Raw genomic sequence first — 25079 nt, forward strand, 5'->3', positions numbered from 1 at the left:
GTCTCCATTTCAGACAAAAAGAATTAGGATGCATCAAGTACTGAGAATATGTCTACTGGAAATTTAAACTTCAGAACAAAGCAAGGATAAATATAAAGCACAAGTAGTATAAATGAAATAAAATGGAGCTGGCACACTTTCAAACGTATGCACAAACAATTCCAAAGGTCTTTCGAGCAACAATAAATTAGATGGACTATGTATTTATATAGTAAGATCTATATTAAAAAAAACTACATTTTGACAAAATTAAAGATAAAATTTGGCAAGGGGAAAATAGCGGTTTTAAAAGAAAGCAATGACACAATATTTTGAAATAAAATTTAAATCAATTATTTACAAATGTTTAAATGATTCCATTTTATTTAATTTTAGATATGGATGTGTTGTTCAGTTGTAGGGAGATAAGTATGTAGTAATAATAAAATAATAGGGGGGTGGGGGGGGGGGGGGGGGGGATACAAATGATGCTCTAAAGAGCGCCCCCTGTCTGCACATGTTTATACTACACGCTGTTTAAAAGATCCCAGCTTTCTTCTTCAGGTCATTCTGACGCCACTTTGGCAGACGTAGGAAATCTGCGCGAGATGTTCCCAGGAGGTTTTCAAAGTCCTGATCAGAAAGGTGTTCCTGTAAACAGTATCACAGAGCACTGAGGACTGGTGACAAGATGGACCTCTACTGTAAACACAGGGGTATTACACTTCTTACAGAAATCCTTTAGTTAACAGGCAATAGGAAATACAAAATAAATAGAAGTGTCTTCTGATTTTTTGTGAATATTTACCCTTCACCTTATTCCTGGTGTCGCTAGTTCCTAAATAGGGGTGCATTAGAATTGGCTGCGATGGATTTAACCAAAATGTCTAAGGTTAGAACTGCATTGTGTCTGAAACAAAGCATGGAATCAGGTACAGTTTATTTTTTTATTAACTATTAAAAGCAGGCCTACATCAATAAAATGATTATTAATGTATATCTGTTGGTCAGATAGGATTAAGGCCTAAAATAGACTGATACAACATCTCACCCTTGTACTGCATTGTAGGAGGGGGTTCAAGGTGTGTCAACCATCCAAATATGTCACGTCTTTTTACAATGACACATACTAGAGACGTGGAAAAAATATGATTTTAAGCACTGGTAAGTGCAGAAGTTTAAAGAATATTGCAAGAAAAACAAAGGCAGCCTCTCACCAGAATTGCCCGATTATAACTTCGAAGAAAGAGCAAATATCTACTGCTAAAGATGAAAACAACAACCTGCTGGTTTTAGACAACCTTAAACCCAATCCCTATTCAAATATTTTTCACGGAATAGTGGAAGAAAAGTGACCCTTCCTTCTTGTGGCCCCCGTGTACATACATTAATAATTCTCATGCAAAGATTTAAGGACAACTATAAAAAAAGGTGCACGTTTAACTTGAGTCATGTTAATATTGATATATAAATTATGTTAGATCACTCATATACATTGGAAACTCACCCTGTGAAAAGTTCTCAAGTCAGAGTTATTCATAATAACATATTATCATTCATTTTTTTTTTAACATTTTTGTCCACATATTGCATTCCTCAAGGCCTGGTCTTTAGGTCAGGAACAGATACAGTGGATTACCAATACATATTAAAGTACCATAATTAGAGCCGGGAACCATGAATTCCTCTTGTTTCCACTGTCCGAGAACTGAAATAATGTAAGTGCAATCCTTAATCTCACAATGTTCACCATGTATGACGGTGAACATTTACCATGTTTTAAAGACTAAAATGTAAATCTTAGGGCTGTATGTGGTTGTGACCTTTGACATGTAGTTGAAATATGCATTGAAATGGTCTATTATTGCCATTGCTTTAGTATTCTGTCAATAAGATTTGATTTGGATGTTAGTGGCACATAGTGTCACTGACTACTTGTACTCATCTGACTCTGATCCAGTTGGTCCACCCACCTCTCTCTGGCTCGGGTCCACTCCTTCTGGCAGTTCACTGGTCGACTTGATAATAAACCCCTTTGGCTCCACGTTCATCCCAGAGTTTCCAGCAGCAGGCGTCGGAGAGAAGCTAGAGGAAGAGGAGAACTCGGGTCTTTGCATGGGCGGACTGGTGGGAGTGGACGATGTGGGGGACAAATCACCTCCCTGGGCTCTGTAGGCAAGAAAAGCACTGATAGGCCCCCCTGGAGCCCCATAACCTCCCCAGCCCTTCCCCACAGGACCACTGTCCAAATGAGTGTCGTTCAGATCCTGAAAGATGACAAAATGCAGTTAGCGGTCATGCTTTTATACATTGGTTTCAAACGGCCAAACTGTCAAGACTTACGTCACAATAAAGACATTAGTAGATAATTTGTAATTCGTGTTATTGATTAATTGATGTTAGGATTAGTGTCAATCACTTACAACAGAGATCTGTGAGAAAGATGCTGCATCACCCATCTTTTTTTTCATCTCCTCATAGGAGTTTCCTCCCTGTTGAGAAGATCAAGTGAACCGGGGTTGGATCATTAGTGAGAATGCCGCTCTGTGTTAAATCATCTGCACTTTTCTTCAAACGTCTGACATGATTGAGTCACATAAGATCACTCGTTGTGCTCGTGTGATGCAACTGGTTTCCTTAATCAGCAGAGAGGCTTGGTGATGCACTGCAGGTCTAACATAGATGATTAAAGAAACACTCTTTTACTCACGCTCCACTTATGAGGATCCCATGCATTGAACCAGCCGGTGAAGTTGGGCGGCTCGTGTCCCTGTTTGACAAAGATGATGGGTGTGTCGGGGTCCCGACTTGCCGGGTGGGTCTTCAGGTACTCTTGTGAACTGCTCAACGCCTCTTTAGTCTCATTTTGATTGGCCATGTTTCCAATCCACAAGAAGATCTATGATGATGAAGAGAAGAAATGACACCAATTTGTTAATGGTGGACTGGCCATGGCACTGTCCCGGTGGGCCGTCGACCCAAAGTGGGCCGGTCCAGTCCGCTAAAGTTTTGGGGGGTTTTGACGGGCAAGTAGAGGCAGACATGGTAACAGGTGGCCAAAAATAGTTCAAAAGTGGCAAAAATGTGGCAAGAAAAGAGTGTAAAATGACTAAAATCAGCTAAAAGCAGGTCAAGCAAATAAAGAGGAACGAGGTGGTATGTAATGGCAAAGGGTAGCTTAAATTAGCAAAATGTGGTAAACAATAGTAAAAAAGGACTTAAATGTGGAACAAAAATTGGCCAAATTAAGTGGTAAAAGAAAACAAGTGGTATTTATTGGACAAAAGTTATCTTATTTGGATGAAAAGTGGCCAAAAAAGATTAAAGAAAGGACAAAAAATTGGACAAGTTTCAAAACAAACGTGCAAAATTTGACAAAAAATAGGGGAAAAGGGGTATTTATTGACAAAAGGTATAGCTAAAGTCTGAAAAAAAGTGTTGAAACTTTTTGGAAAAAGGGCAAAAATGGGACAAAGGCAGTTGCAAAATGTAAATAGATTAAAAAAAAATGGGTTCATAAGTGGGCTGGTTTGACAGAAAATGCCAGGGATGTATAGAAATCGCTGACTCTCTGTGTCACACCTTCTATACACTTTTATTTCATAATTAATATCTGATTAGTGGGAGGTTTTCTGCTAATATTCTTTCTACAAAAATCACTATATTAAAACTTAATTACAACACTTATCCAACTAAGTATACAGCAAAAGTAGATTAATGAAGTTTGAAATGTTTAAAGAGCTATTATTTATGTTTAATGTTTTTCTTTGGCCAACAGACTTTGAACAGGAAATCCACAGCAAACAAAAATGATGAGAACATTTGTAACAATCCTCAAAGAAGAGGTTAATTTACAAATCCACACTGGTTCGTAAATACTTAAGTCTTTTAATTATTTATTTTACCACAGAAAAATTCCCATTTAAAGACACTTTAGAAATGTTATCAAAAACAGTACGATTCAATGTTATTTAAATATTTTCACATTTACATACAAATGTGCATTTTTTGTGTGGCAACAACATTGGCCACTTTCTGTCTGTCGTGTATTCATTTCATTCCCAGCTCCTTAGGTTGCTTCACTGGTATAAAATGAAGTGAATTCCACTGTCTGGACCTCTTACCTCCTCCCAGGTGTCCAACATCATCACGTCCTCCTCGTCCAGGTCAATCTGAGCAAAGTCATCCACTTCAGTCATCCTGAAGCGCCCCGTCTGATTGGAGCATTCAAAAAGCCGAGGGCTGTGAGGCGGCTCCTCTCTCTCCAGTCTGTAATGAAACCGACCTCTCAATCCAAAGTGCTGAAAAACAATCCTTGCTGAATAGCTTGTCATTTTCTTTGAGGCTTTAAAATGCGTTTCAATCAGATGAAGGGTGTTGGTGTGGTTTGGTGGTGCAGAGACATACTGTAACTACTTTTAAAGTGTCATTTTGACGTCTGTATTTACCTTTTGTCGCTGGCGTAGGGTGCTTTTCCTCCCAAAGCTACCCAGAATTCAGCTGGCTCCTGTCCCTCCATCACAACCCGCTTGTCCTGCTTGGACAGCACTTCAGAAATGGCTTTCCCCATCTCCCTCTCATCCCCACTGCAACCCTGTGGAAACATCAAAAACCCATAGATTTGTGTGAAAATAGTTACACAAACCCATAACTCTTTGGTTTGCTTTGTGCACACACGGTACCTTCCCATACCACAGGAAGCACATGTGGTCAGTCTTCAGCAGAAACACGTCGTTGGTGTTGAGCGATGAAGCTCTGGCTATGACTTCAGTGGCCTTCGTGTTCAGCTCAGACGTCCCCCTCACCTGGAAAAGCCTGGCACCGGGGTCCGGGTTGACCACACTAGGTCGACCCGTTCCTCCCTTTGAACAGAGACCAGCTTTTATTTATGTACCAGGATGTTTTTAAAGAACAATCAACTGTATTAAAATGTCTTTTCTGTTGTCCTCAACATGATTCACACTTCACTGCACTGCTCAGTATTCTGCGCACAGTTTCTCTGCTCGTGCTTCACTGTTTGATGCTGATCATCGCCATGGCAACCACTTTTATTGTTCATTGGCTGATTAGATTGTCTCATTGTTCTGCTGATTCTACCTGAAATGTTAACAAGTTCACTTTGTGTCTATATCAAGTGGATTACTTTGGAGTATACAGTAGGTGTCAAAGTCAAGGCCTGCGGGCCCAATCCGGCCCACCAGAGCATCATATTCAGGTCTATTTTGCTCAAAGTGAAAATTACATTGAACACATTAATCCTTATTCTATGTTAGGGACAACATTCATTCCCGTTTGATATCAAATTGACCAAACCTGATGAGCATCTTTATGACGGTAATAATGAGAATTTTACCACAATCATGCCTGTGTTGACTGTAATTAATGTAAATTCAATTCAATTCTACTTTATTTCTATAGCACAAATTACAACAATAGTCATCTCGTAGTGCTCAGAAAAAACTTAAGAATTTTACATTTAAGTTTAAATGACTACTTACACAACAATAAGATTCCTGTTTTCCCTGTAATTTTGTCTTTAAAATTGACAAACTTAGATTCTGTGATTGGTTAAAAGAATTTACTGCAGGCCTTGAATTGGACAGGGGCACATTAGTCATTTATTAAATTAACACACAGCTCAGTTCCAAATATCTATAACTGTATGGATTACACCTAAAAATATATATATATACAGTTGTCTACATATGGAAGTGTTAGAAATAGAGCACAATAATACCATATCTTTATGGTTCCGACCATTTAAGACTGAACTAGGCCAACTCAAATGGTTTTGACATCCTGCTTAATAGTATGACTATAGTGAAGTCTTCTTAAGTTGTAGAATAAATGAGATCATGTATATTTTGTGAATCGCACCTCAAAAATGATGAGTTTCCCTTTAAAAATGGCCAGGAAATGCAGAGGCTCCTTTCCCATGACCACTCTGACCTGCACCGGGGCTCCATTGAACTGGTTATCAATATTGACTGCTTGATAAGCACATGCTGTGATCTCATTCGCAGTAGAGTGACGTCCCTGATGTCAAAGAGTTGTAAAATGGTGTTATTGTCAAAGTAGAGAAGCAGACCTGAGACAGAGTGTGGATGACACTGACCTGCCACATGTAGAGTATGTACCGCTGCTGGCCGGCTCTCTGATATGTATACAGCACTAAGTAGCAGTCTCCCCCATAAAACTGTCCGTATGTGGCTGGATTCACCTCAACCAGCTCCACATGTTCAATGCGCCACACCTAAAAAAATAAAAAGACAATATAATAATCTCTTATATGGATCTGTGAGAAACTGGTTCCTCTCACAGTCCAAAAACAGCTGAACTTATAATGGAAATAAATGCATTTTCCTCACTTTGACGTCTCCTGAAGCATCATCCACCATACGTTTCTGTGCTGCCAGTTGAGGGTGAGCATGGAGCTCCATCACATCAAACTTTACTTGGTCAACTTTAGCTGTGGAAGCCATTCCATTCAGTGTTAACCAGGGTTGGGCTCAGTTATGGCACATATATCATTTTAAGTGTAATTTTAAAAATATGTTGCTGTCATAATCATGCCATGCAATTCTATAAAAAATGTCAATTATAATTGAACGCAAAACTGTGGAACCATGATGCAGTTCTACACATATGTAGTTATTATTAAATTATTAAAATGTCTTTCATATCAAGCTTTCCCATATTTTACTATTTAAAAAAAAAATTGAAATCAAGGGGTATACTGACACAAAAAAGGCTCCGATGTCCACACCAAAAATATAAAAAAACTATATTTTCATTGATTAGAAAGCCATACAAGGTAACCAGTAGAAGAAAAAAAAAATTTTAGTATAGATATTTGTTTTTAGTGTATTTTACAGCTTATTTAGATTTAACAGAACTTTCATTAGGTTATTTATTTCAGGAGGATTAAAAATAATTATAATTATAATTATAATTGGAGAAAAATTCTGGCCACTAAAAAAAATAGCTAAATTATCAATATAATAACTAAAAAATAGCTGAACCTAACCAAATACACAATGAAAAATCAAATGCAGCATCCTATCTTGCTTGATGTTTTTGTACGGTTCACGTACCTATTTTTCCCACACTGTAGGTGGTGCCCAAACCGTGGGTTTGGTCTTTGTCTTTCCAGGATTTGAACAAGTGTTTGAACATTGCTGACTCTCCGCCTTCAGTCATCACCTCCACACGAGTGCTGGTTGGATAGTTCTTGGCTTTAATGTAACCCTTTAGTGAAAGGTAAAATAACAAGTGATTTGTTGAAATGTTTAAAAAGTTGCTAATATTGCTAATAAAATATATAGAGCAATTATAACGACTATTTCTAACGGTGCCGCTCACCACTGCTCTATTCATTGCCTCTCGTCGCTCCTCTTTGGAGGACTGTTTGCCTTTCCACACCATCACGCTGGAGCCATTCTTGTCCACAATGTAGCAGTCCTGACACACAAAAGAAAATACACAATAAGCCTAACAAGATGGAACCTTGTCTTTTCACCAGCAGTGTCCACAGAACCCAGTGAAGGCACTAGTTAATTACAGAGGACAGAAGTAGGTCCTGTGTGAGAGGCTGAGTGGCAACTTCTTGAACGACAAGATTTCCGCTGTTTTGAAACACACTGTGGAGACAAATGTGAGAAAAGATTGTGTGACATAAACAAACAAAATGTGTTCAGATTGTTACAGTAGGAACCAAAAGGACTGTCCTTACTGGTAGAGTCGGACATTATTTTTCTGCACAAGGTCAGATTCCTCATCAGAAGTGGCCTCCCGCAGCTGCCCGGGCTTTGGGCCGAGAACCTTCGTCATGACCTTCATCAGCTCAGGAGAGTCTCTCTCATTATTTCCCTCCACAACACCAATCTTAGCACGACCTCCTCTCTCTCTGTCCCGGATGTCCTGGGCTAACATGACCGCCTGTGTCCAGAGATTTGAAATTTAAATTTCTATTTGCTCTCATTTTGATTGTATTCAGAAACATTCGATGACAATTAAAGATGAAAATAAATAAATGAAAATAGTTTTTTATAGGGTTAAATCTTAAGGAGTAACTAAACCACCACTGTTTCTGATGAAAACAAATGTATTAGGTAGTAGTGTTGTATAGTTGTTTAGACACAGTGTTTCAATTTGGCATATTTTGTTGTAAGAATGTAAGAGTGACTGCCCTCTATGGGTTGAAACCATAGACAAAGTTTGAAATTCTTGCCAGGCAGGGCCAAATAAAAAATAGAAATAAATATATAAACCGTCTTGAGTTTTCAACCAACCACTATGTGTGCAATATACAATAATGCAAGAATTATTAGTAATATAATTAATAATGTTGACTAAAAAAAATTTGAGTGGACGCGTGGTTTAATGTATGAAATTCATGATAAAATCAGGCCAGCGAACGCTTTCTGTTTCATTTTTGCTGCACTACCCTACATGAACTGCTGGGCGTAGTGTTGCTTCACCATTTACATTGTGAAGAAGAATTGCACAACCGAAGAAGAACCAACCTAAAGTCTCAAAAGTTTGAGACCATTTCACTGAAAACTTATACTACACACCTGAGGTAGAACTAACATCTGTGACATCAAACTAACTGTAATATGTTAGAATCAAAGCAAAAAAAAACAAAACAATCTCAATAACATTTCAACATGGTTTCAAAACTGTAATGAAACCACAAGTATGGTTGAAATCAGGCTATTACAGTAAATTTTGCTATTGGCTGTGAATAGTGTTTTTGGTGGCTTCTTACGTCATAAACCAGTGCTGCTGGCCCCGCCCCTTTTATTAAAAACTAGCACCTGTCAACTCTGCAATCTGTGGCGAGTACGTTGAAGTGAGACATTTGTGAATAGAGAGCTTTAGTGAGTATTCATTGTGTAAGTATTTATAATATAGATTGTTCTTTGGAGATTTTATAGTTTAAACTTGCCATGTCCATAAGCAAATATTTTTATTTATTTATTTATTTCAAAAGTTTTCATTATAGCTTTTGCAAATTAATAAAAAAAAAATACAATACTTAATATAATTTACATAATGTACAAATATTTTAAGTGCCATAAAACACAGTGACAAGACATATATCTACTTCAGGTGTGTAGTATACGTTTTCGATGAAATGGTCCCAAACTTTTGAGACTTTAGGTTGGTTCTTCTTCTGTTGTACAGTTCATCTTCACAATAGAAATGGTGAAGCGACACTGCACCCAGCAGTTCATGTATGGCACTGCAGCAAAAATAAAGCGGCGAGCAGCCGCCACCCTGATTTTATCATGAATTTACAACATTAAACAACGTGTCGACGCAAATCTTTGTAGTCAACATGATCAATTATGCTACTTATCATTTTTGCATCATTGTATGTGTTACACACATTGTGGTTGGCGTAAATGTCAAGACGGTCTATGTATTTATTTATATTTTTTCTTATGCCCCCCACTGATAAGAATCTTAAACTCCGCCTTTGGGTGTGTCTTAACTGCTCCAGTGTCCACGCCCATACTCAAGGCATTTTTTAAAAATATTTCCAGCCTAGATGCACATCTGCAAAAAAAACTTGAGGCTTAGTAACTCTTTAAAACAAAACCTAAAAAAAAGTCAACCGAAGTTAATAGTTTACTTTTGTGAAACCTAAAACACTGAACATGAGCTAACATGTCACCAAAACAACAATCAATCAGAGTGGAGGTTTACCTTTAGCTTCTCCCGTCTGTTACTCTGAGGGCCGTTCCACTGCACAATGGCCTTCCCCATATCCAGAAGAAATATATCTCCTTTGTTAAAACTATTCCATGAGACCTCCACCTGCATTCAAACACATTAACACAGTGCTAATGTGTCTCTTTATTTTGATGGACGTCACGAACTGCTGGGTTTATTTTACATTTTGCACTACTGGTGATCACGCTCTCAGACAGCTGTGACAACAAACATGACACAATTTGTTCGAGGGAGAGCAAACACACCATCCTATGGCAAACCGCTTTAACGTTTAATCAGTCAGGCTCACAAGTTGCAATTTAGTTTTCACTAGTGGAAATGGGCCTTTTTTGACATGCTAAAATGTTCATTTAAGATATCAGTAAAACAATTTTGACATGTTATATGTCGTGATTACATTTTTTAACAAGTCAAAACGTGTTGACTGACATCTTTAATTAATTTATAGATTTTTTTTCACATATATGAACAACAATTATAGCTGTCTACAATTAAATGTCCACATGTCAAAAAATAATTTTGACTAGTAGAAATGTATTTTCCCATTCTAGCTCCAGATATCAACAATGGTATTTTCTGTGAGTGAGAATTGAATTGTTGATATTAATAAAATAACTGTGATGAGTAAAACTAGAACTGCAAATATCATTAGTTACGTTTGAAACTAGTTGAATGGAAATTACATGAAGGATATTTTGACTTAGAATTATAACAAATATATATTCTATTTTATTCTATTATCATATATTATATTATTCAAATTTGAATTCTAGATATCTGTAAATTAAATGTGAATGGAAGTCAATATATGATGACTCTTTCCACTGAATTGTTCATATCAACAATTAACATTGTGACTAGAGATAGTAGATATCATTCATTCCAATTGCAACTAATCAAAATGACATTATGAATATGTTGGCCTGGGATTCTAACAAGTCAAAAAGAAATTGTTGATATCTATAGTTGTTATTACTTCTACTGATTAAATGTTCAAACGACTTGCCATAGCGTCCATCATGGCATGGTTGTGAGAGCAGTCGTGGGCAGGGTTAACGGCTTATATTTTATCCCTCATACCTCTGTTGCTGTGACACACTTCCTCCCTTTAACGTGAAGCAATCGCAGAATGTTGTAGACATTTGTGTCAACGTGTTGGAAACCTGACGCCACTCCACCCTTTTTGTAACTGCGGACAGAGTGGTGTACAGTACCAAAGTTCAAGTGTAATAAAACACAAAGAGAGGCACAAAGTAGGGGAAAAAAAACAAAACAGGCAAGGAGTCACTGCATCGTGGGCTTTTTAAACTGTGTAACATTAAAGAAGTAAGATTAAGTGTTAAGTGAAACTAGCCTGTTTGTGTCATAATCATTTGACGCTGGTGGATTAGCGTGGTAAGCCATGTATCAGTGAGATTACAGCGTAAATGCGTGCATGTGCGTGTTTTATGCAATCCAGAGCTGAACGTGACGGATTACAAGTACTGTAATTTAGTTACTTTAATGGGTACTTTTTTGAGTATATTTCAAAATAAATTATTTTACTTGGAATTAAGTACATTTTAAAATAATTAAAGTAATTTGTTACATTTCTAAACCCATTTTTGGTTTTTAAATGATAAACGGACATTGTGAAACTCCAAAAAATTGAAATGATTAGACAAAAACAGCATTGAATGGAGGTTATGTTCTCAGCCTGAGAATCTTTTTATTTTGAATTGAATTACTTTGCGTTATGGTATTTAAAAAGGAATTGTACATGTTGACAAACCTTTTTATTTTTTTGTGGAAAATAAATAAATGTGCAAGATTTTGGAACTTTTACTTTGAGTTCTATTTAACTGAGCTACTTTTTACTTGTACGTGAGCGTTTTATTCTTTCACTCTTTACATCTCTGTTGCAATCACACATTCACTCCATTTTTTTTTTTTTTTTGTCTTACATCAGGCCATTTTTGAAGTAGCTCCTGAACCGAGGTGACTCATTGCCCTGCACCTCCCTGTGCTGGACTGGAGTCCCACCCAAATACTCATCCAGCTGGGTGACGTAGATAGCAGCAGATCCCTGCTCATCCTGAGAGGAGTGCTTTCCTATCCAGTAGTGGATATCAGCAGACTGCCTCGTGCCTTTCTTCTCACCTATCTGGTGAAAATGACACCAAAAAACACGTAAAGATGCTCGATTGTGGGGAAAAAGCAGGACTAATGCTTCAGTGTTCGGCGTTGTACTCACACACATAACAATATAACAGTCTCCCTCAAAGAAGTTCCCGAAGCATTGAGCTTGGACAGGAACCATTTGCATTTTCTGAGTAAAGAAACCAAAAGTGCAATTACATAAAAAAAAAAATTAAAAAAAAAAAGCTGCAGCATGACACACTTTAGGTAAATACAAGCAATGAAGCCACTAGTGATAATAAGCACATAAAATAGGATGTTTGACGTTTGTATGATGAATGACTCACGTTGATGGTCCATATCTGCAGGCCTGGCTTTTTGTTGACATTTCTAAAGGAATCTTGAGTGTCATCGCTCATGTTTCTGCTGAACTGAAAAAAAATATATCAAGATAAGCAGAAAACACTCTCCTGTGAAAGCCTGCTTTACAAACAAATAGAGACTGAGATTTAAGGCAGGTAAAATGGACAAGGAATAGTCCAATTGAATGGAAATGACACAGGAAAATGGTCCCAAGGTACAATATTAGTGGAAATGTATCAATAACTTAAACCTACATGTAGTCCTTAGCTAGAGTATATTGACAGAGAATTTGATCAAAATTTCCTTCTGTTTTGTTTTTTGGTTTGTTTTAGTTCAAATGTATAAAAAGTCAGTTAACATGAAATGAATGGATTACTAAATGTAAAAAATGATTAACTAATCTTCAGCCAATAACACATGGTCCACCCCAAGCCTCCTACTTCCTGATTGATCTGTGTGCAAAAGATTTGGTACATTTATAAATTGTAACTGTAAAAGAAAGTAAAATCCAAGGATTCATGAAGTCAAACAGGTCAAATGTCTTTATCACTGTACGCACTTTCAAGCACAAACAGAACCCCAGCTCGCATTATGATAAACTATGTGTTTGTAATAACTAATAATTAATAAATACTAATTTTACACAGAAATGAACCTTTTAACCCTTTTTTAGTGGGAAAACAGCTACATTTGTCTAGACTTCTGCTCCTCTTCTGTTGTATATTATAGGTTCAGTTTACAATTATTATTAGTTGTTAATATAATATATACATATACATTTATATTTTTGTGTGTTTGAGTTCAAAAGCTTTCTAAACTCAGAGTAGGCTACATTCTTACTCGTTCTGAGGATTATTTGACAGGATGCAGATGTCTTTAATATGACATTAGCCTTTTCAGTGGGAAAGCACCTCTGATCCCCTTCATTAGTGTCAGCTTGGCACCGATGCGACGAGCAAGCTCTGCAATCAGCGGTGCTTGAACTGCCTCTTCGCTCCTATGTCGGTAACAACTGCACTGATAAGCAAACACTGTGTCACCAGCTGAGCCAAGAATACAGACTCAGCTCTGAATGCAAACAGGCTCCACGGCCTGAGCTACATGGTGAATACAAATAGTGAATATATGATTGGCGGAACTGGATCCATACAGTCATTCTTCAGTGAAAGAGCTCAGCTATATAATTGATGACTTATATAATTCACACTGCCTGCCTGTACTCTTTGCTCCGGGGGAATAAAACACCACACACGGAGGTGATTGACGGAGCAACAAATCTGAAATATAAGGTAGGTCAATTCAGCTGTGGTGTACCAGCAGCTGCCACACCTTTATTAATATTATTATCAATGCTCAGACGTTTAGATAAACACACAAAGGTATGGAACACAGTGTTTCAGCCAATCCTTTGAATAAGGTTCAGTATTGGAGTACTGTGGCAGCGCTGTTTGAGTCCAGTGTTTCGGTGACCTGTTTACTCTGTTTAAGATGTTGTAGGCGTGTCCCTAAAAACAAGACCTGGTGTGGAGATTCAGCAGCACAGTCCAGTTAAAGGAGCATCAAGCAAGATCTAGAAGTCAAACTCATATCGACATTACAGTGGCTAGTGTAACTGCAGTCATCAGCCAAGCAGCCGCGGGGGGGCGCATCAACTGTTTACAGCTGATACTAGAGGATGGATACCTGACCGAACCCTGACGGGACCCGACGGCTCCGGACGGGTCAGGTTCGGACAGATTTTTAGAACTGGTGGTTGGCTTTGGTCACATAGTGTCGTTTGCGCGCAGCGTTCTTCCTTTCCTGCTGCAGCAGCTGTAGCCCTGAAGAATGCAGCTTTATCTTTAACAATGAGAGCTGTGATCCATGGTGCAGGGTTAATGCACTGTTGAAACATTCCTTTTTCTGCACAGTAACATGGATTAGCCTCATCTTTGATACATGGATTATGTAAATGGATCCGATGGGTCTCTTGCGTGCACTCCTCCCTTTTGTTTCACTTTCGCTTGTTACCCCGTGCGCTGATCTGATGTTGCCATTAACAAGTGTTTGTTAATAAATCGGTGATTACCACTAAAACAAATGTAAATATGTCATTTCTTTGGAAAAAAAAATGAGGGTTTTACTGTCAGGTCGGCCTTGGATGAGACTGTGACACGGTTATTTATTTACTCGCCGTTCATGTGACTGTTTACTGCAAAACCTGTGCACCTGCCTCTGCGTACATCTGTGGAACCAAACAGTAGTTTACTCCACTATGCTTGTCTTCTTTCAGTCTCAAAGCCGTCTTCTTCTTTTCATTCTTTTTTATTTCCAGTGTTGGGCCGCCTCTCCAAGCCATCGAGAACGCACATCAGCGTCATTTGTAAGGTAAATGTCCGCAGTTCGCGGGAAATTCAATTTTTTTCTCAAATCCTGCCCTATGCTCTTTTAAGGCAAGCATACACTGTGCGATTTTTTTTCAGTCGTACTCAGCTTCAGCTCAAATTGTGCCACTCGATTGCAGAGTTCAAATATTTGCAGCTTATGTTCTCACACTATACGAACCGACACTTTGAGGGGACCTGACTGCTTACGCTGTACGTCCATACACGACACGTCAAAGTCTTGTATCCGGAAATGCAACTTACAACTTATTTACGTAAGTTGGTCCATCGCAACTTACGCAGCGATGCGATGGACCAGGAGCGTGGGCAGTACGGTCCGTCAATTCTACAGCGGTCCTACAGTGTTCGTGCATGCAGAGTGTGGGAGTTTGCGGTAAGCTGGTCCGTGGCACTGCTTCAACAGTGCGATACCCTCGCGAGTGGCGACCAGGATTTCAAACATGTTTGATTTTCTTGTGACCATACGATTGCTGATCGGGAGCTGGTCGTGAAGTGTTAATCGCTTCTCGTGACCCCATGTATACGACACGACGCATGACACACGACTTAGCCGAGACTCGGCCCGATCCTAAAAATAGTTGCACGAGTGAAAAGTTGTCTCAAAATGGGCCAAAAATCGTGTATGTCTGCCTTAACTGGACAGCACGGCACAACATGGGCGACAATATGGGGTTAGAAAACAAACTTTGCTCCATCACAGGCAGGTCCGGTGCAGATTGCAGACACAATGCCAGTGTTCACCTGCAGAAACAGGTTTTTAAATAGCTGCATGTGAACCACACAAAGGACTCGTAATAGTGTGTGGCTCAGCTGAGAAAGGTCTCCTTTTCCAACTCTCCTTTTAGGCACGTTTATCTTACTGAACAACGACCCTGAAAAATGAGGAAGTTTGATCCTCTGGGAGCAATCCTGAGTGCAAAGGTACCCTGCCTCTCTCCTCCGAGAACACACCTTCTGACCACACCTTGAATAATTTTTAACTTGGCTTAACTCTATTTGGGCTTATAAAGAAAAAACTGAAATGTGGTTTCATAAATGTTTCACACCAGGCAGAACATGGAGTACTTTATTTCTAAATGTTTCGCAAATAAGTAAAGAAGAACAAGAAAAAAAAACAAAACTTTGAAGTATAGTCTAACTACTTAGACTAACAATTTACAGACCTTACAGTCATTTCTACAGTGGTCTTTACTTCAGGAAAATCTGTTTTTAAATTTTATTTTCAAGGTATATGAATTTCTTTCCACATTTTTTCCTGGAGGAGCAAGAAAGTTTCATTTTTGCTTTTGAACATTTTTAAGATTTGTGTATACTATAGTTGTAGTAAGTTACAAGTTTTCAAGAGCTTTAAAAGGGGTCGACGGTGAATAAGCACAGATAATATGATTTTAAAGTACATTATGGTCTAAAACTGTCGCATCTATTCATTCACTCTGCCAATCAACTTGACAACAGTGTCAGATTTTCTATGTTTGAATCAATTTTGTGAACATTTTCATTCATTTATTATTTCCAGTATTTAGGAGACTGGTTTTGAAAGGTTAAAAGCAAAAGTTGGTGTTGCACATAGTATTTTACTGTATGTATAGCTTTAAATACAAGTAAGCCACCTTTTCAGATTATAGCCACAAATGTTTGTCATTTGTGTTTGTTTCATGATCTATCTAACAAAGTTGTCTTTGATCTTTCTTCTCCTATTGCCAACAGAAAGTAAACATTGCTCTCTGCAATCTGATCATGGTTCAAATCATTGGAAAGACTTGTGCAAATAACTGGTGAAAAGATATATTTCCATACAGCGTGTAGCTGTTTTCTGAGAGAGGAGTGACTGGTTCCAGTCCATTAGATTTTGCTGTCCTTTGACTCAAAGCTGCACAATCAGCTTTGGTAATCATAAACAATACAATACAATACATCCTCTGTATGACTCTCTCCAGTGGAGCGTCTCCACCTGTGTCCTATGAAAGATGGCCACTAAAAACACCACAATAGTTTTAAATGTAAATTTTCACTAAATTTTTAAAATGATTCTCCATTTCTGTTGGTTTGTAACTTTGGTTAACAAAAAGGGATTTGAGAACAAATTCAAGGGGTTTAAAATGAAGGTTGTAACCAAAATAAAAGCCTTACCTTGTGATGTGTCTGACGTAAAGAAGGCCGGGTGGTTTCCTACAATGAAGTAGTGAATACAAGTTTGTATTAAGCAGAGTTCCCTTTGCTCCTATACTATATGTGCAAGCTGGAGTGTGTGTGTGTGTGTGTGTGTGCAGTATGGAGGGTTGGATGTATTTGTTTCCACGCCCAGATTTGAACACACCTGTAATTTCCTGTTTCAATATTTACAATAGCGCAGTGGGAAGCACGTCCCACTCACCAACCTCCCAGTTTTCACATTGGCTGAACCAAAGCATCCAAACATCAAGGATGCAGCAGAGGAAAACGAGTGTTTAATCCTCAAATGAGATCGTCTAAATAGTCACACAAGATGCTGCTTGTGTTTGAGTGAGGACTCGGAACAGAGGCCTGCACTCTACACCGATTATTCATTTCACAACTGTTACGACCAGCAGCTTCGCAAATGCACTCAAGGAGCTCTGAGTGTGTTGGAGAGCGATCCAAGGCTCAGTCCGTCAATCTGTGCTCACACACACAAACGCTCAATGGCAAAGGCAGATTGGCACTATTGCATTGGTATATCCTCGAGGGAAAGGATTGTGTTGACATTTCTAGGACCCAGGGGTAAAGACTATTCACCAAAAGACAAGTTTGTTTCTAGCTCTGTGGGGGCCTGATGCTAGATGCTCTTTCATGGCCCCTGTTTGGGAAACAACATGGAGACATTGTCATCTAATAGATTTTCCATTACCAGCGGAGCGGAGAGTGCCCGTCAATCATTCCCACATTCTGCCTCAAAAACACTACCCACAGCTTATTTTAGTAGTTTATTTTATTATTTTAGCCCACATTTATTTGGAAGCATATTGGGAATGAAGACATGGGAACGTTTCTTCTTCTATAGTCTGCCTATAGCCAGAAACTCTAATGTTACCATGATCACCTTTCCCTTTCCACTTCAATATCTTTATTGTAGAATAAATGTTTAAAGGTTAAAATGTAATTCAAGGCATTTGGTAACTACAACTCTATTGTTGCTGGTTATGTGGATCCTTTCAATCAAAGTCAGCAAGAAAAACTTTGATCTTAATGCAATGACTTAGATCAGGGGTGTCGAACTCATTTAGTTCAGGAGCCAAATATGGACCAGTTTGATCTCAAGTGGGATGCAGATTTTAGTTCGGGGGAAAAGAACAATGTTGACATCAATTGTACTCTAGTTTTTAATATTAGTCCCTGCCTGATCGTTAGTTAAAAATTATTAAATTTTTGTGTGATTTTAGAGGAGTTTTGTGGAATTGTTTGCAAGAAATTGCAAGGTTTGGGAGAAAAGAAAAGAATTTACAGTACTTTCCACAATTTGCATTTAGGGAAAGTACAAATCCCCTGAAAATATTGCAGCGTTTCATTACGTTTGTGAATTTTTTTTTTTTTTTCTACAACTGGAATATTTAATAATTTACACAATAATTCATTTTATCTTTCATTTTTACTGCTGGCCAAATTGGTGGTTGGGGTGTCAAACTTTTAGTTTGAGGACCAAATACGGACCAGTTCGAACTCAAGTGGGCCACAGATTTTAGGCTGGAAAACAATGTGCCCAAGTTTGCACAAGTTTGCACTATATATATATATATATATATATATATATATATATATATATATATAATTAGACATAAAGTATGGCAGACATCAACCAAATCTTAGCAATAATTGACATATACTTAAATGTGATTTGATTTTTTTAAATTTCGTGGAATAATAAGTAAAAATTGCAGGATTTTGGCCCCCAGGTCTTGAGTTTGACACATGTGACTTAGATCGTCCACATTATGGCTAGTAAAGGATTAATGTCTCATGAAAATAATTTAAAAAGCCCTGTATCAATGCTTCTTTGTTTCTCTACCATACCCAGCTATCAAAGGTTTCCCAACCTGATCAAAGAATGAGAGCAATCTGTTGATTTTTTAAATTTATTTTCTGCAGTGTGCATTATTCATGGCTCAGCCTCCCTCTGACCATTTCCTGTGCAGAGATTGTCTAAGTCTCCTGTCTTTTCTAATGTAGCTCACACACTTGCTGCCAAGGAATGTATAAAAATGGCTGTTTCATAACTAACCCACTTCTCTGGTCATTCGACAGCTTGACGTTAACAGGCTGAAAGTCCCCTTACCTTAGACCACCGCTTTTCATTTGTTGACCCAATCCTGGACTCCATGTGAGAAAAAGATCATTTAATCACCAAAGTGAGCTTGATTCCCCACATTTCCGAGGGGACGAGTGTAAGGTTAGGAGGGGGGAAAAGAAGGAATGCAAGAATTCTTTAGGCCTGAACAATGGGCTCTGTAATGCCTAATCCACTGCCACGGTTAAAGTGGCTGCAGCATAAGCAGAAACTAAAAGTTCACATCAAGATGTCCCTTGAAGCGCTTCTTAGTTGTACATTAACTGCTTTTATGTCCATGAGGGGCATGACCACAGGTCTACAGAAAAGCAAGTCAAGGAGAGGCTTTTGTTGAGATTTAGGGTTTTAATTGAAATCAAAATGATGGTCAGAACCTGTTACTAAATGTTAAAATAAGTTTTGATAGATAAAAGGCCAACATGTGTATAGAAGATGCAATGGTACAGCTAAATAAAACAAGCAGCATGTAGTGTAGTGGTCTTTGCAAGGCAGAAGGCAAGGTACACACTGCACCAGTCCCCTGCGTCAATTCAAATCAACTTTATTAATAAAGCGTTGATGGCGTGGCAGCGGTTGTACCCTCATGTCCCATGGGTTTGTTCAGGTGCGCTGGGGGTGGTGGCCGTTTTGTAGGTCCGGAGCAGCACGATGGCTTCCAATAGCAGCTCTTACACACACATCTGTTCTGGATGAACAGGCATGCCTGGAGCTTCAGGTATAGCTCTCACTGGGACATAACTTAGAAATGTATGCTTCAGACAAATAGCTCTGGATCACCTGGAGGCACACTTCTGCTCCATTTTTAGAGTTGCAAAGGGACGGAACATTTCCAGTAAATTTCTATGGGAACTTAGGCTCAGAAATGTTGGGAATATTCAAAAATATTAACATTTGATTGGAACTTTTAACTAGAATTGACTAGAAATTGGGAGTAATTTAAAATGCATTTTTCTTATCAAAACATATATATTATCATTCATTCAAATGACATAAAACCTCAATCGGGTTGCAAAATTCCAGGAATTTTCAAAGTTGAAAACCTTCCAAGGGAATTTTCCGGGAATTATTGAAAACAAAACAAATTTGAAGACCCTTGACAAGGACGTTAAATATACCGTAGTTGGGAAAGTATGTTTTAGTATTATCTAAAAATACCAGCAGCAATTATTTAAAAAGGTATTTTTCGCCCCTTAGTAACCCTACTCTTTTGTTTATAGTATCTGAGCAGTGGGATGTTATTCTCCTAATATTCTCTCTATTATTGTAATTATTCCCTCTGCACAGTTGTAACAATGCATTGCACCAACAGCTCAACCAAAAATGGCCTTGCTCTCTTTCTTCTTCTACTGTGTCCCTAACTCCCTTACCCTTGTATTTTTGCCCCCTCACCCAGGTCTAACACTGCCCTCACTTTAAGTCTTTCCCTCAATAAAGAATATTTTCCCTTCCTTAGGGAGAACTGATGACCGTCACCGTTATGCATTATAATAAATGTATAATTTAACGTTTTTTGCAAGAAAAAAAAAAAAAATTCATCACAACAAAAATTGTGCAAACTTGCAACTTTATTCATGTCATACAGTACGATTTTACCAGCATTTATACAATGTATCCATCACCCTTTCCCCCAAAAAATAAAGTTTCATATTCTCTAACTAATCTATATATTTTTCTTCTGGCTTGAACATTTATTGGGGTATAGTAGTAGCTTTTCAACAATAAAGTGGGGTTTATGTTTTTTAGTCACAAATTACATCAAATAGTACAAACCTGATGTCGAACAATCCAAAATTCAATTGATTCTGGGTTCATAATTTCATCTAAGACTGAACAACAGTTACTAAGAACTCAAGGGTATTGAAATAAATATGCAGCATTAAAATCTGTACTGCATCCGACACAAGAAAATCTGCACAGTAATGAAGGCACTTCATTCTGTAGGAGGAGATAAAAAAAATCACAGTTTGAACACAAACTCAGGCAGGAATCCGCCGCCTGCATAGCACTGCTCAACACAAAGAAAACAAACCTAGTGAAGAAATAAACACATTAATGTGTCGATTGTTTGTTTTTTTTGTAACTAAAATATTACTTAGGATAGCAAAACGTCCTATCTGATAGAAAATTAGGTTTGTCTCACTTTTAGAAACATGTACTATGTTCATACAGTAAATTGATCTTGTACTAAGTCCAGAGATGGAGAGAATCCTCGTTGTTGTTTTCTCTTCATCGGATGATACATGATATCAGTCTGAACACCTCCTGCTGGGAGCCGAGCTGGGGCTCCGAGAGCTGATTGGAGGACGGGAGCCGAGCTGGTGTGCCATGGCAGCGAGGGGACGGCCTCTGTTCCTGAGGGCCAAAGCAGGAAAAATGCAGCTGGAGCAGCTGTTTGCTACCTGTTCCTCAGGCTCTGTAACATGTTGTAAATGTCCTCTTCTTTACTGAGACCCTCAAACAGAGGAATCAGGTCTAACAGCTCTTTGTCCGTCATGTCGTCAAACCAGGACTGAACTGGAACCTGGAAAAAACATAGTGTGCACCTTATCGATCAATAAATCAAGGATAATTTGCTCGATCATTTTGATTTTCACTGTAAAACTCTCTTATTATTATTGGTATTGTCGGAAATGTTTTGCACAGTCCCATAGACGGATGTGCTTTTACGTCATTGTTCCTGGGTGTGCACAAGAATGTTTTATAATCTTTATATTGTGGGTGGTTAAGTTTTATTGTTTTGACTGTATTTCACTGTAGTGTAGAAAGGTCCAACCAGGAACAGAAGTTATAAACTAGCACGAGCTACTGTATATACGTATTTTGGATCTATGTTGAACTGCATTGTCCCTGTCAAATAAATAAATGTATGAAATGATCATGATATCTTGTGTTTGCCCCCAAAACCAAGCTAAAGCATTGGAAGTGATTTGTGCATTTTTCCTCCCTTATTTTTTATGCATTTTTCTTTTGTTTGAAATAAATAAAAACAAAAATAAATAGTTAATGGAAGTGTGACAGCTTCTACTCCATGATTGAATGGGTGAACAGACCCGTGTCCGTCATGACGGCCTGACGTCATTGTCAACAAAGACTCTGATTGGCTTTCGTCATGCGAAACAGTCGCAGGAGTTCAATAATTTCAACTCTTGCGAATGTGCGAGTATCGCACGGCCAACGCTCTTGACGCGTGAATCGGACCGCACCGCCGCACAGGAAAGATTTCACCTCTGGGCATACCTGTCAAGTATCCCGTTTTGGCAAACAATGTGAAATTAACAGTAAATATGCAACGTGTTGACTTCTATATAGAAACTGTAAGTATATTAAATAAACATGTGCTTCATATACACATTTATGTTTTAATTTATGCTGTTTTATGATTTAGGAATTTGGGCTGGGCAATATATCGAGATTCAAGATAAATCAAGTTTTCTATTTTGGCAATATAGAAAACTACAATATTTAATATATCAATATATATATAAATATCTTATGTATCAAAATGCATGTAAAGCTCAGTTTGTTAATAAATGTCCCTCTGTAGCATTTTGCATCAGCATAATTAACCCAGAATTGTCTTTCTGGTCAGACTTTATTTGATAGTAGGAATGTTCACAGCATTTCAATGTAAATAAAGGTCTTTAAATATAAGGGATACTGGAGCTTAGTTGGGCAGGTGGGGCGCCAGAAAATTTCCCTTATTTTCAAATCCAAAACTTGACAGGTATGCCTCTGGGACGCATCTATCTATTGACTTTGTATGTTATCTGGACGCACAAATATTTTGTGACGCATCTGGTGTGAACGCAGCGTGACACTGCTTCTTTTGTCAGTCAGTTAACCATACTCATGCCTGCAACAACTCACACATCCTTGAAAATATAACACAATACAATATAAGCAGTGTTATATAGTCTAACTGGATATGGGATAAAATGGTTATATGTCTACTTGAGTCATATCCCAGATGGGAAGGCTGGTACATACTGCCATGAACATCATTAGGATTAAAGAACAAACATCACTACAAAGGATCCGTGCGTTGGCTTTTACACAGCTGACCCTGAAAATACTGTCCCATTCAAATTAGTGGTTGATATGAATCACGCAATGTTGGAATAATAGAGATCTCGTGGTATCTTTGGTTTGGCTGCACGTCTGTCTCTATTCTGTTCTATTGAAGTTTATTCTGTAAAAGTGATGTAAACTGTAAGACATAATGCCAAAAACTGTTTTTCTTTTTCTTTTATGGGAACACGACAAGGTCGTGTCATCATTAATAAAATTACTAGCTAACCTATTGCCAAAATAATGACAGTTTTACTTGAGTAGCTCCTGGCTAAGGGCCATGGATACATCATGTACCCTAGAACAGCTGCAGATTTAATAGCCAAAGAAAAGGTGTGGCCTTTTCTGTGAAGAATGGCAGTGAGTCTGAGGTAGAAAATTAGATAATAATTATATGAAAGTAGTCATTCACAAAAGCAAAAAGATTTGCTTGTATATCGAGGCATAATCATTTGCATCATAATTGATCGAGGAAGTGATTTAACATTATGCTTTGACTAAAAAAGCAAAAAAAAAATGTATGACAACGTACAAATAATCTATGAAAAATACCATTATAGATCATTCTAAAACATATATTAAATGCGGTAAAATGTAGTCTTTCTTTACACTTCTTTTACTTTGAAAGTACTAATCCTTACAGAACATATAACACACGTAGATTTCAGTGTAAAGGGCATCTATCCACACATCTATCCTGAAATATAAATGAATGAATGACTTACTGCATTCTCAGGGTGGAAGATATAGGAAGCAGGCGAGTTGTCTACAATAATGACTTTACTGAGTTCCCGGCCCAGTCGGCTGAGGTCTTTGACGTAGTTTCCTCGGTGGAAAACGCAGGATTCCCTGAATAGCCGAGCACGAAACACCCCCCACTGGTCTAGCAAGTCAGCAACAGGGTCAGCATACTAAAAAAACAAAACAAAACAAAAAAGAATTGAACTATTACAGAGTAGACTCAGAGGCTTTATACTGTTTAAAGTCCAATGATAACCAACCTTGGCTAAGCTCGCTGTGAAGAGGACACATTCAAACAGCTCCCCCATCTTCTGAAGGAACTCGTCCACATGAGGCCTCTTTAGTACGTAGACCTATAGTAGCATTAAGAAATAAATTCCATGTTATACTAAATTCAGCATAAATCCAACACTTAAACACTGCCTACAGACTTTTGTTACGTTGGTCATCGTTAGACGTTTATAAAAACTAACAAAAGGCTTGGGCTATCTTCGAAATTGCATTCTAGTGTCAAAATGAGTATGTAGTGCGTTCACATTAGATCATATGAAAAGATGTAGCAAGCGAGAAATACCCGGATGTATACTACGTATATCGGGACATTTTTAAGTATGCACGATGGGCACACTAGTCATACCCAAAAATCCCATGATGCATTGCGAGTGGAATGTAAAATCATCCTGGGACTGGCTTCAAGCTTAAAATCAAACATTCCCTTTTCAAAATAAAAGCATCTCTTCTTGTCTTCCATTTGTTTTTATTAATGTAAATAGGGCTCTTGTTTTGAAGTTAACCGAAAGTTTCGTCGGTAGCACAATGGCGGGTCTCTGAAAATCTCCAAAATGTCGGCATGAAATGTGTTTTCGTGAGTTTTATGGGTCAGATGACCAGATATTGATATTCTACTTGGTCACTTTCTCACTTAAAATGCTTTCAGAACTAACAGAGATATTTAGCCTCAGTGTGGGTCCGCTTTTTGTAGCTGTAGGTTCGAAATGCATCTTGGGAAGCTTTGAAATATACTTCATTGGGAATGGTCACCATACTAATCATACTTAGGGCTGTCACTTTAATGTGTTCCTGGTATACCCATAATACTGATGCACAGGCTACAACACAAGACGGGAGACTACCCTGAGACTACAGAGCTACACAAGCCCAGTTGTGTGCAACTGGGCTTATCTCTCTCTCTCTCTATATATATATATATATATATATATATATATATAATTATTTTTTAATAGTAAACATTTAACTATGTGACTGTTTTGTGGTGTTTTTAATTGTTAATTAAAAAAATAAATAAAAAAACGGATAAAAACACAATACACAACATTGACAATCAAAAACCAAACCAAAATAAATAGGAATTCACTCAAAACATA

The 25079-nt window shown here is 38.0% G+C and overlaps 2 protein-coding genes across 4 annotated transcripts in view; both read right to left on the bottom strand.

Moving 5' to 3' along the window:
• Positions 1 to 358: 358 nt before the first annotated feature.
• Positions 359 to 19095, bottom strand: vill (villin-like). 2 transcript variants are annotated; one of them, XM_028433956.1, is made up of 21 exons: positions 18874 to 19095; positions 16716 to 16754; positions 12186 to 12269; positions 11954 to 12028; positions 11664 to 11863; positions 10801 to 10909; positions 9694 to 9804; positions 7712 to 7917; positions 7541 to 7619; positions 7342 to 7440; positions 7074 to 7227; positions 6348 to 6448; positions 6095 to 6232; positions 5857 to 6015; positions 4662 to 4841; positions 4428 to 4573; positions 4104 to 4248; positions 2690 to 2878; positions 2403 to 2471; positions 1953 to 2246; positions 359 to 630 (listed from the first exon to the last, which is right to left on the bottom strand). In XM_028433956.1, the coding sequence occupies exons 1-21, from the start codon at positions 18916 to 18918 to the stop codon at positions 517 to 519; spliced, it is 2736 nt and encodes a 911-aa protein (XP_028289757.1). In that variant the 5' UTR covers positions 18919 to 19095; the 3' UTR covers positions 359 to 516. The 2 variants fall into 2 exon arrangements, with proteins under 2 accessions (XP_028289757.1, XP_028289758.1); XM_028433957.1 differs by lacking the exon at positions 2403 to 2471.
• A 1337-nt stretch (positions 19096 to 20432) lies between these two features.
• Positions 20433 to 25079, bottom strand: part of ctdspla (CTD (carboxy-terminal domain, RNA polymerase II, polypeptide A) small phosphatase-like a) — a 34576-nt gene continuing 29929 nt past the window's right edge. For both annotated transcript variants that reach the window (XM_028434487.1, XM_028434486.1), the window contains 3 exons: positions 23955 to 24047; positions 23679 to 23864; positions 20433 to 21406 (listed from right to left, as the gene is read on the bottom strand). In XM_028434487.1, coding sequence (XP_028290288.1) covers positions 21281 to 21406; positions 23679 to 23864; positions 23955 to 24047 — 405 coding nt within the window. In that variant the 3' untranslated portion in view covers positions 20433 to 21280. The remainder of the gene's footprint in view (positions 21407 to 23678; positions 23865 to 23954; positions 24048 to 25079) is intronic.

Source organism: Gouania willdenowi, chromosome 20 (genome assembly GCF_900634775.1).
Source record: "Gouania willdenowi chromosome 20, fGouWil2.1, whole genome shotgun sequence".
NCBI lineage: Eukaryota > Metazoa > Chordata > Actinopteri > Blenniiformes > Gobiesocidae > Gouania > Gouania willdenowi.